This window comes from Cervus canadensis, chromosome 7, assembly GCF_019320065.1.
Source record: "Cervus canadensis isolate Bull #8, Minnesota chromosome 7, ASM1932006v1, whole genome shotgun sequence".
NCBI classification, from domain to species: Eukaryota; Metazoa; Chordata; class Mammalia; order Artiodactyla; family Cervidae; genus Cervus; species Cervus canadensis.
This window is the reverse complement of record NC_057392.1, coordinates 25,788,337-25,802,874: the sequence shown is the minus strand read 5'-3', so window position 1 is coordinate 25,802,874 and position 14,538 is coordinate 25,788,337. Positions and strand designations below refer to the sequence as shown.

The 14,538-nt window shown below is 37.4% G+C and overlaps 1 protein-coding gene across 1 annotated transcript in view; it reads right to left on the bottom strand.

Moving 5' to 3' along the window:
• Positions 1-7,334: 7,334 nt before the first annotated feature.
• The window catches only part of MORC3 (MORC family CW-type zinc finger 3), a 41,071-nt gene continuing 33,867 nt past the window's right edge, over positions 7,335-14,538 (bottom strand). The window contains exons 16-17 of the mRNA XM_043474693.1: positions 12,954-13,111; positions 7,335-10,491 (exon numbers count right to left, since the gene is read on the bottom strand). Of these exons, the coding sequence (XP_043330628.1) occupies positions 10,338-10,491; positions 12,954-13,111 (312 nt within the window). The 3' untranslated portion in view covers positions 7,335-10,337. The remainder of the gene's footprint in view (positions 10,492-12,953; positions 13,112-14,538) is intronic.

Below are 14,538 nucleotides of genomic sequence, written 5' to 3'. Positions count from 1 at the left end.
CCGACTCTTTGCGACCCTAGGGACGGCAGCACCGCCAGGCTTCCCTGTCCATCAACAACTCCCGGAGCTTACTCAAACTTATGTCCATTGAGTCAATGATGCCATCCAACCATCTCATCCTCTGTCGTCCCCTTCTCCCGCCCTCAATCTTTCCCAGCATCAGGGTCTTTTCCAATGAGTCAGTTCTTCGCATCAGGTGGCCAAAGTTTTGGAGTTTAAGCTTCAGCATCAGTCCTTCCAATGAATATTCAGGACTGATCTCCTTTAGGATGGACTGGTTGGATCTCCTTGCAGTCTAAGGGACTCTCAAGAGTCCTCTCCAACACCACAGTTCAAAAACAGACTTACCCTCAGGAGAATTTGCGGTCTGGTAAAAGAAAAAGGAGGGCCCTCCTGTAGGACAGGTGGGAACACTGTAACTCTGAGACTCACCCAAGACTACCACAACTTTCACTAGTGCAGCGAATATTTGACAGCTGTAACCTGTTTTGGCCACTAGTGTTTCAAAATAAATAAACCACAGAAACGGTCTTCAGGCCTCCTGTTGTGTATCCAAATAATTATGATTAAAAAATAAAGTGAAAAGGAGTATGTCAAGTTGTGTATTGCCACCCTGCTTATTTAACTTATATGCAGAGTACATCATGTGAAATGCCGGGCTGGAGGAATCACAAGGTGGAATCAAGATTGCTGGGAGAAGTATCAGCAACCTCAGATGTGCAGATGATACCACTCAAACAGCAGAAAGACAAGAGGAACTAACGAGTCTCTTGATGAGGGTGAAAGAGGAGAGTGGAAAAGCTGGCTTAAAATTCAACATTCAAAAAACAAAGATTATGGCATCTGGTCCCATCATGTCATGGCAAATAGATGGGGGAAAAGTGGAATCAGTGACAGATTTTATTTTCTTGGTCTCCAAGATCACTGTGGACAGTGACTGCAGGCATGATTAAAAGACGCTTGCTCCTTGGAAGAAAAGCTATGACCAACCTAGACAGCATATTTAAAAGTGGAGACATCATTTTGCCAACAAATGTCCACATGGTCAAAGATATGGTTTTTCCAGTAGTCTTGTATGGATGTGAGAGCTGGACCATGAAGAAGGCTGAGCACCGAAGAATTGATGCTTTTAAACTGTGGTATTGGAGAAGACACTTGACAGTCCCTTGGACAACAAGGAGATCAAGCCAGACAATCCTAAAGGAAATCAACCCTGACTATTCATTGGAAAGACTGATGCTGAAACTGAAGTTTCAGTACTTTGACCACCTGATGCACAGAGCCAATTTATTGGAAAAGACCCTGATGCTGGAAAAGATTGATGGCAAAAGGAGAAGGGGATGACAGAGGATGAAATGGTTGGATAGCATCAATGGACATGAGTCTGAGCAAACTCTGGGAGATAGTGAAGTACAGGGAAGCCTGGCAGGCAGCAGTCCATGGGGTTGCAGAGTCAGACATGACTTAGCAAATGAACAACAGCAGCAACAAAATACAGTGAAAAGGAACATGAAAGGAACAGTGCGCTTTTATAGTCCTGAATGTGAACTTTAGGTTTGAAGGCTCAAAGAAAGTTTGAAGAGGAGACATTTAAAGTGGGTTTCAAGTGATAAAGAGTTTTGGAATGAGCAGCTCTGGGAAATGAGAATTGAAGGTAAAGAAACTCACTGTTGACAAGAGAGACACACAGCAGCAGCGGGACCTGGTCGTGGGAAAGGATGGGTGGATCCATGACCCAGAAGTCTCTGGACATGAACGAGCAGGTTATATGGACATGTGTGTTTCATGTGCAAGCATGTGTGCTCAGTCGCTTCAGCTGTGTCTGACTCTTTGTGACCCCAAGGACTACAGCCCAGGATCTTCTGTCCATTGGATTCTCCAGGCGAGAATACTGGAGTGGGTTGCCATGCCCTCTTCAGGGGGTTTCAATTGTCCTTCTAAATTAACTGGAATCCTGATTCCATACATTAGTCTGGGAGCTTGGTTGAGATGAGATTGGTCCAGATAAATAGACAATCTCCTTGTGCTGACTGACAGCAGGTTTCTGGGCCTTCAAAGCCAAGGGGTTTTGTAAAGCAAGTCCTACCCTGTGCAACCTTGCAGAAGACAGCTTGTCAGCCTCCCCCAGCTGACTCTCCCACTCCCCACCCTTCCCCTCTTGTCTCTCTGGATGTCTTGGCCCTGAATTCAATCAGGTCTCTTGCTCCTTTGGCAAACAAAAATTGGGATTTTGGTTTTTTATGTATTTTTGATATATTTATATAGTCTCTAGATCATTCTGGAGAATTCAAAACTATGTGATTGTTCAATACCTGAATTGCTTACCTCAATTAACAGATGTGCTTATAAATAATTCCTAAAAATAGAACTTAACATTTTAAAGTGAGGTTGTCAATCAGAAGGCAGAAATGGATGTAGCAAGGCCTTTTGAAATGGGTTAATTTTCCAAATGTGACATTTTACCTGTGAGTTTCCTGGAAGGCAAGGAAACAAATACCCTGTGATGCAAAGCCTTGATGAAAAGAAATATGGGTTATTTGAGGAACCAACTCTTGCTGACTTTTAAAAAAATTTTTCTCTTCTGGCATTTTTAGGAAAAAGAGTTGTTGTGGATTCTTATATAAATGCTAGTCAAACGTTTTTAGCCAGTTTTATGAAAGGTATACAAATTGTCTACAAATGATGTCTCATGTTGATGAATATGACTGGATGCTCCTTAAGTCTACAGGAAGCTAGGACAATGTAGTTTTTAGATGTTCTCTTGAGTTATGGCTAGGATTTAGAGAACTTGGAGTGGGAATGACTAATATGTGCCGTAGATAATCTAATTGTTTGAAAAGCACAGATAAGAGGGGGAAAAAAAGTAAAATTCCACTCCTAGGTATGTACCCCAAAGAATTAAAAGCAAAGACACAAATAGGTATTTATACAATAGTGTTCATGGCAGGATTATTAATAGCAAAAAGTGGAACCAACTTAAACATCCATGGATGGTTGAATGGATAAACAAAATGTGGTACATACATACAATGGGGTATCACTCAGCCTTAAAAGGAAATGAAACTGGTATTTGCAACAATATAGATGAACCTTAAAAATGTTATGCAAAGTAAAATAAGCCAGACCCAAAAGAACAAATATGTTATGATTCACCTTAGATGAGGTATCTAGAATAAGCAAATTCGTAGAGACAGAAAGTAGAGGCTACCAGGGGACAGATGGGAAAGGGGGAGTTATTGTTCACAGGATACAGAGTTTATTTGAGATGATGAAAAAGTTCTGGAAATGGATGGTGGAGGTAGCTGCCCAATGATATCAATGTACTTCATGCCACTGAATCATACACTTTAAAATGGTATATATTTCCACAATTAAAAATGAGTCAATATTTACAACCACACAGAAATTATTACCAGGGGGATAGGTTAATGGGAATATAGCTAAAACAAGACTGACCATGAGTTGGAAATTGTGGAAGTGATGGGTACACAGAGTTCATAGTTTCTGACTTTTCTTCTTCTTATTGGAGTAGAGTGGATTTACAATGCTGTCTGTTCTGGGTGTACAGCAGAGTGAGTGTGATAGATAAATCTGTGTTTCCTATACAGGCTGTCACAGAGCACTGAGAAGTTCCCCGAGCTACGCTGTAGGTCCTTGTTGGTTACCTATTTTACCTTTAGTGGTGTGTATACATCAACCCCAATCTCCCAATTGACCCCTCCCTCTTCCTTTTATCCCCCGGTAACCATAAATTTGTTATATTTGTTTTGCAGATAGTTCATTTGTATCCTTTTTTTAGGTTCTACACATAAGCAATCATATATTTGTCTTTCTCATAGTTCACAATGACACCCTCTAGCTCCCAACCACGTTGGCTCCACGTGGCATTATTTCATTCTCTTTATGGCTAAGTAATATTCCATTGCATTTATGGACCACATCTTCTTTATCCATTCTTCTGCTGATGGACAATTAGGTCACTTCCATGTCCTTGCTATTGTAAACAGTGCTGCAATGAACAGTTTCTGTACTTTTGTATACATTTGAAAATTCCCATTATAGAGGGAATTCCCTGGTGGTCCAGTGGTTAGGACCCTGTGCTTCCACTGCTGAAGGCCCTGGTTCCATTTCTGGTCAGGAAACCAAGATCCCATAAGCCACCCAGCATGACCGCCCCCCCAAAAAACCCAAAAATTTCCATGAGAGAGCTTAAAATATCTGATACTGAAAAAAACAACTTAAGAACACAGAAAATTAACAGAAAATGAGAAACTACTGGTTAAAGTGATTACAGTGAATACTATTATCATATTAGTTTACATAATGTAAAGTCACACAGCAAGCTGGGAAGAGCACCCTGTAGTGTCTCAGCTGTCTGCACAGGGAGACACTGCCCCACAGGACTCGCAAAAACATGGGACGACTGTCTATTCAGAAAAAGAAAACAAAAAGCCCAAATTTACTTCCAGTCAGCCCTGGTTCAGATCACAGCACAAACTTTGAAAACTGGCCACATAGTTCAAAACATAGGCCAAGATTTTCAACAGTATTTAACAGGAAACCCATAGGTAAGACTGTTGACTCAGGTACTCAATACTTTGTGGATATAAAGCACCATTACACTGTTATGAGGATACAGCTGAGTTCTGGATAATACCTACCTATTAAAGACACTCAACCTAAGGATTAGCCAGGCTGGGGTAGAAACTTCTTTTGAGTCTATGTATTGTTACCATAATATTGAGTCCTGACTGCTTTGCAAGAGATTAACACTGAACCTTCAACTTGTTTTATCTGTTTGAAATAGGCAATTGAATTTACTCAGCCCATTCTTAGAAGAATGCTTGTGCAGGAAATTTAACTTGTGATTCACACATTATAATGGTTTGGCTTGAATTTACCAGGACTGTCTTCTCTGGTCTTGAATTTCTCCCCAGAGACCAGTATATGTAAATTAACTTTGTGATCACAAAATTAATCCTGGAAAACAGTACGTATGTGTTTTCCTCTATGCCAAGTGGAAGGATATCAATGGCATTCTTTGTGAGCTATGACCAATGTCCAAAAGACAAATACTGTTGACCCTTGAACACAGGCTTGAACTGCCTGGGTTCACTTATATGTGGATTTTTTTCAATATATTGGAAATTTGGGGGGGAGATTACAACTTAAAAATACAGTTGAGCTGCATGACCTAGAAATATCTAAAAATTTGAGAAACAGTTGGAGGAGAGGGCTGAATTAGTTGGTTGGCAATAATATATACACATTACTATATGTAAAACAGATAACCAAAAAAGAGCTACTGTATAGCACAGGGAACTATGCTCAATATTTTGTAATAACCTGTAAGAGAAAAGAATCTAAAAATATACATATATAACTGAATCACTGTGCTGTACTCCTGAAATTAACATGTTGTAAATCATTTATACTTCAGAATTCATATATAACAGTGCATGATATAATGAAAATTTAGGTATGTCATAAAAGTATAAAATATACATAGATACTATAGAGTGAAAATATAAAATTAATGTGTTGTTTCCTATTTTATAACTTTGCTCTCAAAGAATTATATTACCATACAGTATGTTTCTAACTGGAAAAACGGCATATTATCACAGTTAAGTTTCAAAAAAAAATGCAACATTTCCAATACTGTATTAAGAATATGACTATAATACTGTATGCCATGACTATAAAACTGTATACCATAAAAATTTGATAATAATTAGTGTACAGAATAGGCTACCATGAAGCAATTATATTGGTTATACTAGGCTGCCATAAAGCAATCATATTATTGCTTCTTTATTATTGGTGCATGAATCATTACACCTGTAAATAAATATGAATTCTTCACATTACCTTCTCATTTTCAGTATCTATCATACAAGACAATACTGACATACACACTGAGATGGTCCATCTTTTTGTAAACAAATGACAAGTTTTGGTAGTACAGTACTTTAAACATTTTCCTTATGATTCTTTTTCTAGCTTACTTTAAGAATACAGTAAATGATACATATAACATATGCTACTTGACTATTCATCAGTAAGTCTTCTGGTCAAGTTATTATTAACTTTGGGGGGGGATCAAAATTATGTGGATTTTTTGACTAAATGGGGGTCAGCACCCATAAAGCCAGAAAAACTTGACTCCAGTGAGACTCTCCCTCCATCCCAATGAATCTATGAGACACCGTGCAAAAGATTTAACCAACAGTAGGTTTTCTGAAAGCTTGGAGCCGTTTGTGGCCACCTTAACAGGCACTCAGCTTCTTTAAAACAATAAATCGACGAGGTACCATTACACACCAGTCAGAATGGCTGCTATCCAAGAGTCTACAAGCAATAAATGCTGGAGAGGGTGTGGAGAAAAGGGAACCCTCTTACACTGTTGGTGGGAATGCAAACTAGTACAGCCACTATGGAGACCAGTGTGGAGATTCCTTAAAAAACTGGGAAAAAACAAAACAAAACTGGAAATAGAACTGCCATATGACCCAGCAATCCCACTCCTGGGCATACACACCAAGGAAACCAGAACTGAGAGACACATGTACCCCAATGTTCATCGCAGCACTGTTTATAACAGCCAGGACATGGAAGCAATCTAGATGACCATCAGCAGACGAATGGATAAGGAAGCTGTGGTACATATACACAATGGAATATCACTCAGCCATTAAAAAGAATTCATTTGAATCAGTTCTAATGAGGTGGATGAAACTGGAGCCCATTATAGAGTGAAGTAAGCCAGAAAGAAAAACACCAATACAGTATACTAACACATATATATGGAATTTAGAAAGATGGTAACGATAACCCTATATGCAAGATAGAAAAAGAGACACAGATGTTTAGAACAGACTTTTGGACTCTATGGGAGAAGTCAAGGGTGGGATGATCTGAGAGAACAGCATCGAAACATGCATATTATCAAATGTGAAACAGATCACCAGTCCAGGTTGGATGCATGAGACAAGTGCTCGGGGCTGGTGCACTGGGAAGACCCAGAGGGATGGGATGGGGAGGGAGGTGGGAGGGGGGTTCAGGATGGGGAACACATGTAAATCCATGGCTGATTCATGTCAATGTATGGCAAAAACCACTACAATATTGTAATTAGCCTCCAACTAATAAAAATAATTGGGAAAAAACAAACAAACAATAAATCGAAGAATCCAAAAGAGGTGGCAGAGAGTTATGATGGGGAACACAGAAAAAGTAATTAAAGTGGCCAATAAAACATGAAAACATGTTCAACCTGGGACAAAGAATAGCAAGCTGCCATTTTCCCACGTTATTAGTAAGTTTGATGGAGATAGGAAAAAACACACTCGTACATTTATTTTTCATAGGAGTTTAAGTACAACGATTTCTGGATGGCAACATTTATTAAAATTAACATATACCCTTTGATCAATCAGTATTCACTACAAGGAATTTACATATTGGATATTCTTGAAAAAGTATGTGTGGTGGGTATTAATTTCACAGTAGTGTTTTTTCCAGAAAGAAATAAAGGAGCACTGGGAGCATATTCATGTCATTTAAAAATGCTGTTCAAAGAGTAATATGGAAATGTTACCAATTACATGGTTTAATACCTATATAGATTTGATACAAATATATAATCAAATATAAAGATATAAAATTTAATAGAAACTGAATGCATATATATGAATGTGTATATGTATGCAGCTAATATTTTCTGGAAGGACATACAAAGAATACTGGTCACCTTCAGGGAGGCAGTGGGGAAGTCTTTTCACATTATACCATTCTGTTGTTATTTACATTTCTAACTTGGGCACCAGTTCTGCTTCCCTTTCCCTGACCTCGTACCCCGGTGAGAAAGTGGCCATGCAGATTCTGGGTTGGTTTCACGAACCACTTGACTTCAACACTTACAAACACTCATCACTAGAGGGTATATATCAATGGCTCTTGGCTCTGATGGTATACTGGGAGGCCTTAAAAAAAAGCCTGACAATTGGTTCAACCCTCAAAACTCTTACAGTATGGGGAGCATCCTCACATTGGGATTTCTAAGAACTCCACAAGTGATTCTAAAATGCAGTCAGTGGTGAGAACCACCAGGATGTATCATCTTTGATTATTGCTCCATGTCAAATAATGAACTAACGGGTCACGTGATACCACAAGTCAACTGTCTGGGACCGTGGGCAGTCACCAGCGCCTCCTGCCCACATTAGGAATTGAGGTCAAATAAAGGAAACATCAATATGCCACACTGGCCTTGCTGTGTGAACATTTAGCTTTTACTGAGTTTGTAGTCTCTGCTGAGGTCCTGTTTGTAGGGACTGTGGACAATTCTAGTTTACGTCCTCATACCGTTTTTGTTTTAAAGCTTTAAACAACTGGTTTAAGCAACACACTCCTCCCACACTAGCCTTTTAACAAATTTAACAAAAAAAAAAAAGAGGCAGAGGTACCTCAATATATGCGATGTGGGTCCATGTTGTTCTTCTCTTAAATTTGCTAGCCACATTTTCAGTCTTATCTTGGCAATATTTTCTTAAAGAGTGAATATTAGGTTAAATATTTTCAAAGAATCAACTTAGCAAGCAAGTTTCTCTTACTAATTCTATGATTAATTTTCCCATTAAGCCAGTTAACAGCCATATAATACGGATTTTTGCAAGAATATAGCTGACCAAAAGGAAGGGGAAAATTGCAAATTCCAGAAATAAGTGCTACATAAATATTCACAAACTTAGACATGCTATACACAGCTGCTCTCATTTAGACAAGGTTTCTTTAAATGATTTATACAAAGAAAGTTTCTTTTTCAGTGTAAAATGCACATACACACTCTCAAGGTGAGCCCAGTCTTAAAGAGTCTTAATGGAAACAAACAGTATTAGTCTTCTAAATGTAACTTCTAATAAATATAATGAGCTCAACTTGAGGGTCTTAACAGACACAATCTTAGTTTTCAAAATATAACTTGAATATAGAATTCCTCAAAAGTAATATCTGAAATGTTAGCCATCATATATATTTTTATTACAAGATTTTTAAAATCTGAGCAGATAATTGTGACAGAAAACCAGCTTCATACCAAAAATACACTTTCAATTACCTTATCAAGCAAATAAAATTTCACTTATTTGCTTTTTCTAGAAGTTAATGTACAGTAAAAATTTAACATTGTACATGATAGACATGTAATTAAGCATATAAAAGGAACATGTATTCAATGTTCAGAAACAAAAGTAAAAATAAATAGCAATGATAAAACTTTGAAAAAAATAATGCACATTTTAGTTGTGGAAAATATGATTCTTAATTATATACACAGTTACACTTAACAGAAAGCCATCTCTTTATAATTGCACAAAACATGGGACCAATAAAGCATAATTTTTAGGGCATGTAATACTATAATCCTAGGTTGTCTGTTGCTTAACTCCAGGACATAAAACACGTAGGTTTGTAATATAATAAAAAGTATGCAGTACTGCTGGAGAAAGATTGTCTTCCTCAACTCATATTAACCTGTAGTAATTCTACAAAAGGCTGTACAAGAAATTTCACAAAAAGAAATATTAAACAATCATTGTGCCCACTCCATGCGAACTAAAGCAGCCAAAAATGGGCTTCAAGGTAAATGTGGGACATTTAGTATTTTTGATACTTTTATACTAAAAATCATTACTTTTTTCTGTAAAAAACACTTTGCATTTGATCATGATTGGCAATCTCCACACAAAAAAAATCCTGGCAAAAATGGAGTTTCTGCTTTACTTTCTTTTCATGAATCAAATATTTCAGGAAATAGGAATTTATAAAAAAGAAACATTAATGCTCAATTCACTTAAAACTTATCAGGAGGACTGTTATTCCATTTTAAAAAACCCTGTTTTAAACTTTTCTGTAAGAAAACCAAAGGAACATTTCCATTCATATTATGGCACAGCCTTCAAGTCAGAGAAAAATACACTTTAGGTAACCAGAAAAGATTGCACAAAGGTTAGGGGCAACCTGAAAACCTCTTGGTGAAAAACACTTGAGTCCTTTAGGGTGATAAAAAAATATGTGCAGACTTAATTAGGGTATTTACATTTCAAAGCAGAATCATGAGTTAGCTGTGTAGCTTCTCAATATCAATGATTCACAGGCATATCAAAAGGTGTGATAATGTGTCCACAGTATTTGTGTCCACACTTGATGCATAGAATACAGCAAAGATTATGGTTCTTCAGTCTGTTACCTATCATACCTATAACAAAATTGTTTACATTTCGAAAGCTGTACAACCAGAAGACTGAGCAAATATTTTTTATTATCTCGAATACACTTTAAGTACTACTGATTTCACTCATTTGTTCCACAACTTGTCCTAAGATCTCATCAACTACATCAACATCGTAATTCACTTGCTGAAGATCGAGATCAGGTACAATCATGGCCAGGAGCTGTCCTACGTTAACTCGAAGAGATCGAAGTTTGAGGCTGAAAATACAAACATTACACCTATTAGATGAACATTATAATAATACAGCTTAATATTCACGTAGGGCTTAAAATTTAAGAGAAATATTAAAATGGAACCTCTGCAGAATGGCACACAAGCTAAATGAAAAGCAAAACTTGAAGAGAACTGGATTTAATAATTCACTTAATAATTTATAATTTAACAACTAAATATTTATCTGTTGGTAAACAGAATGTTTCATAAAACTAGTGGCTCTGTTTGGTTCCAACTAATATAATTTCAATTTGAGATTGGAAAAAATGTGAACTGGTAAATACATAAATAACAAGATGCTATTTACAACTGAAAATCTTGTTATTACCTGGAAAACAGTATTGATATACTAGTGAGAACACTGGTCTAAGAATAAGACATAGCTCTTTGAATTTCAGCTTCCTTCTGAGGAAACTAAACTGAATTGTTCCCTAAACCATGTTCTGTGAGATAGCCACAGTCGCATAAATGGATTTGAGGTTAACTAAGCTTAACAAACTTTGGGTTAAATAATGTTAAACAAGATCTTTTTTAAACGCAGGATTTCTCTGAACCTATCACATACTAAATAAAGTTCACTATCAATTATACTATGAATTCATTATAAACACTGGGAAACTCTAGATTAAATGATCATTATCATTCCTTCCTGATTTCCATACATGTAGGTATCTGAATATCAACATTCTGGACTTTAGAGACATACCTACAACTATTCAGCAAGTGGTCTTTCGTTGAAGATTGAGTGAAACACGTGGATCAAGAGAATGTTAGAGTTGTTCCTATTCTGCCCCCTCCCAAATATAAGAAGCCTATCTTTAGTTTAGATACTGATTTTTCTAGGGTAGAAATCTCTGAAGGAACAAGATGCTCATCTTAGGTTGACAACACACAAAAATGTGATTTTACATTTGGTTTGTGAGCTTATCTTAGGATTCTATTGGATCTTGGATAAAATTTTATACCATTCCCATAAAAGTTGCTTTCTGTCCAAGCTTACCCACTCACCTTCAATCAGATGCCTAATTTCTAGACAAAAAACAAACAAAGGGCCAGCATGACCCTACAGCCATCTCTGACCTTCCTAACCTTTAAGTCTCTGGATTGTCCTGGCTAACTGCCCTTCTCTACAGGACACATCACAAGACCCTATATTTCAGTATATGTAACAGCACCGAGAAAAAGCACTGTGAGCTCCACATGCAATGTTAGAGAATGTAGCCACATTAAAAACTAAAATGAAGCAATAAATTTGTTACACATTGAAATATCATTTCATCATATAATCAAATATTGAGGCGTTTTCTTCTCCTTTTTTTGAGTATGAGGGCATCAAAATCCAGCATGTATTTTATACTTAAAGCACATCTCAACTCAGACTAGCTATATTCCAAGTGCCAGTGGCCAAATATGGCTATACTGTCTTGGAAAGCCCAAATCTAAATGGTCATCAATGACTCAAAGTTCAGTGTGCAAGTGAATCATCTGGAAAACTGTTTAGAAGTTTCCAACTCAGTAACCCATACTTCGGCCCAAGGATCTGTATTTTACAAGCACTACAGATGTTTGTGGCTAACGTTTTCAGAGACACCAGTTAGGAGTTTATTTTCTGAAACCTTGACCCCACAGTTATATGTACTAATCTATTCATTCTATTTCCATAAACAGATTTAATTAAATCCTTCAAAAACTTAAATGTCAGGTAAGGATGGTAAACTATTTCCCAACAATGGTATGTTTCAGGTACCAAGTCTTATTACATTAGCAGGAAGAGTTATACAGTTTTATCCCTTAATGACCATTTTTTTTTTCTTAATGAATGTTTTTGAATAATAAGCTATCAATAGACCACCAATGCTGTCGGAACCCCAAGTCCATTTAATACCTTACTGAGAGTAATCATTCATTTATGTTTTCTTATTTTCACAGAACTTCGTCCTTATTAATCACCTGTTAACAGCAATTTTCAGTAACTGTGGATTTCCTAAGTGAAAATTGTTGGAAAATTGTAGTAAAACGAGTAGTAAACTGAGGTAAAACATGTAGTAAAATGAGACAGCAAACCATAAATAAGTGGTGCCAAGCACAGAAAGAAATCAAGGTGAAAAACTAAGTTTCATGAAATGGACCCTTATCCTCTAGTCACCGCCTAATTCAGCCCATTCTTTAACATCTGGGACAATTTTCACTTTCCCCAAAAAATATTCCTAACCACTCTGACCAATCAGAGCTTTATTCCTTTGAAATTCCTATTTCACTTAGGTTCACTAAACTGTTAGTTCCCTGAAGGAAAGGATGATGACATATACTTCTTTTTGTATCTATCATAATGCTGAGATCACAACAGCAAGCAACTTCTTTTGATAGAACAACCTTTGATGTGTACTAGCAAGTATCATGCTAACCACAACTGCAGCCCCAGCCAAACTGCCTCATCTCATATTACCTTTCCCCATCAGTGTAATTTACAGACTCCTCGATGTTACTTGAAGTTGATACATCAGCTCCTACTTGTCCACTTGTAGATTTTAACTGTTCGATTTCAGCTTTCAGTTCTTCACACTGCGAACGGATTTGTGATTTTTCCACTTCCAGTAATTCAATCTGACAAAAAATTAATTTTATAACTGTAAAATTTTAAAATACTACTATCAAAGTGCAAATTTAAGCTAAGAAATGTACAAAACCCTGCATGATGAAAATCTCCATCAAAAAATTAAGACACTACCCTAGTGGCTCAGACAGTAAAGAATCTGCCTGCAATCCAGGAGACCCAGGTTGGAAAGAACCCCTGGAGAAGGGAATGGAAACCCGCTCCAGTATTCTTGCCTGGAGAATTCTATGGACACAGGGGCCTGGCAAGCTACAGTCTATGGGGTTGCAAAGAGTCGGACTCGACTGAACGACTGACACTTTCACTTTACACTCCAAAAAGAAAACCAACAAAACGTAGACCAAAAACGGCATGCTATAAATACAGTTTCACTTGTTTAGTTTCACTTAAATGAAGACCTACAAGACCTTTTAGAACTAACACCATAAAAGATGTCCTTTGCATCATAGGGCACTAGAATGCAAAAGTAGGAAGTCAAGAGATACCTGGAATAACAGGCAAATTTGACCTTGGAGTATAAAATGAAGCAGGGCAAAGGCTAATAGAGTTTTGCTAAGAGAATGTACTGGTCATAGCAAATATCACTTCCAACAACAGAAGAGACAACCCCACACATGGACATCACCAGATGGTCAATACCGGTATCAGACTGATTATATTCTTTGCAGCCAAAGATGGAGAAGCTCTATACATTCAGCAAAAACAAGACCAAAAGCTAATTGTGGCTCAAATCATGAACTCCTTACTGCAAAATTCAGACCTGAATTGAAGAAAGTAGGGAAAACCACTAGACCATTCAAGTATGACCTAAATCAAATCCCTTACGAAGGAGGGAAGTGACAAATAGATTCAAGGGATTAGATGTGATAGACAGAGTGCCTGAAGAACTATGGATGGAGGTTTGTGACATTCTACAGGAGGCGGTGATGAAAACCATCCCCAAGAAAAAGAAATGCAAAAAACCAAAATGGCTGTCTGAGGAGGCCTTACAAATAGCTGAGAAAAGAAGAGAAGCTAAAGGCAAAGGAGAAGAGAAAAGATGTACCCATCTGAATGCAGAGTTCCAAAGAACAGCAAGGAGAGTTAAGAAAGCCCTCCTCTGTGAACAATGCAAAGTAATAGAGAAAAACAATAGAATGGGAAAAGACCAGAAATCTTTTCAAGAAAACAAGAGATACCAAGGGAACATTTCAAGCATGCTTAAGATGGGCCCAATAAAAGACAGAAACCGTATGGACCTAACAGAAGCAGAAGATATTATGAAGAGGTGGCAAGAAAACACAGAACTGTACAAAAAAGATCTTCACGACCCAGATAATCACGATGGTATGATCACTCACCTAGAGTCAGACATCCTGGAGTGTGAAGTCAAGTGGGCCTTAGGAGCATCACTACAAACAAAGCTAGTGGTGGTGAC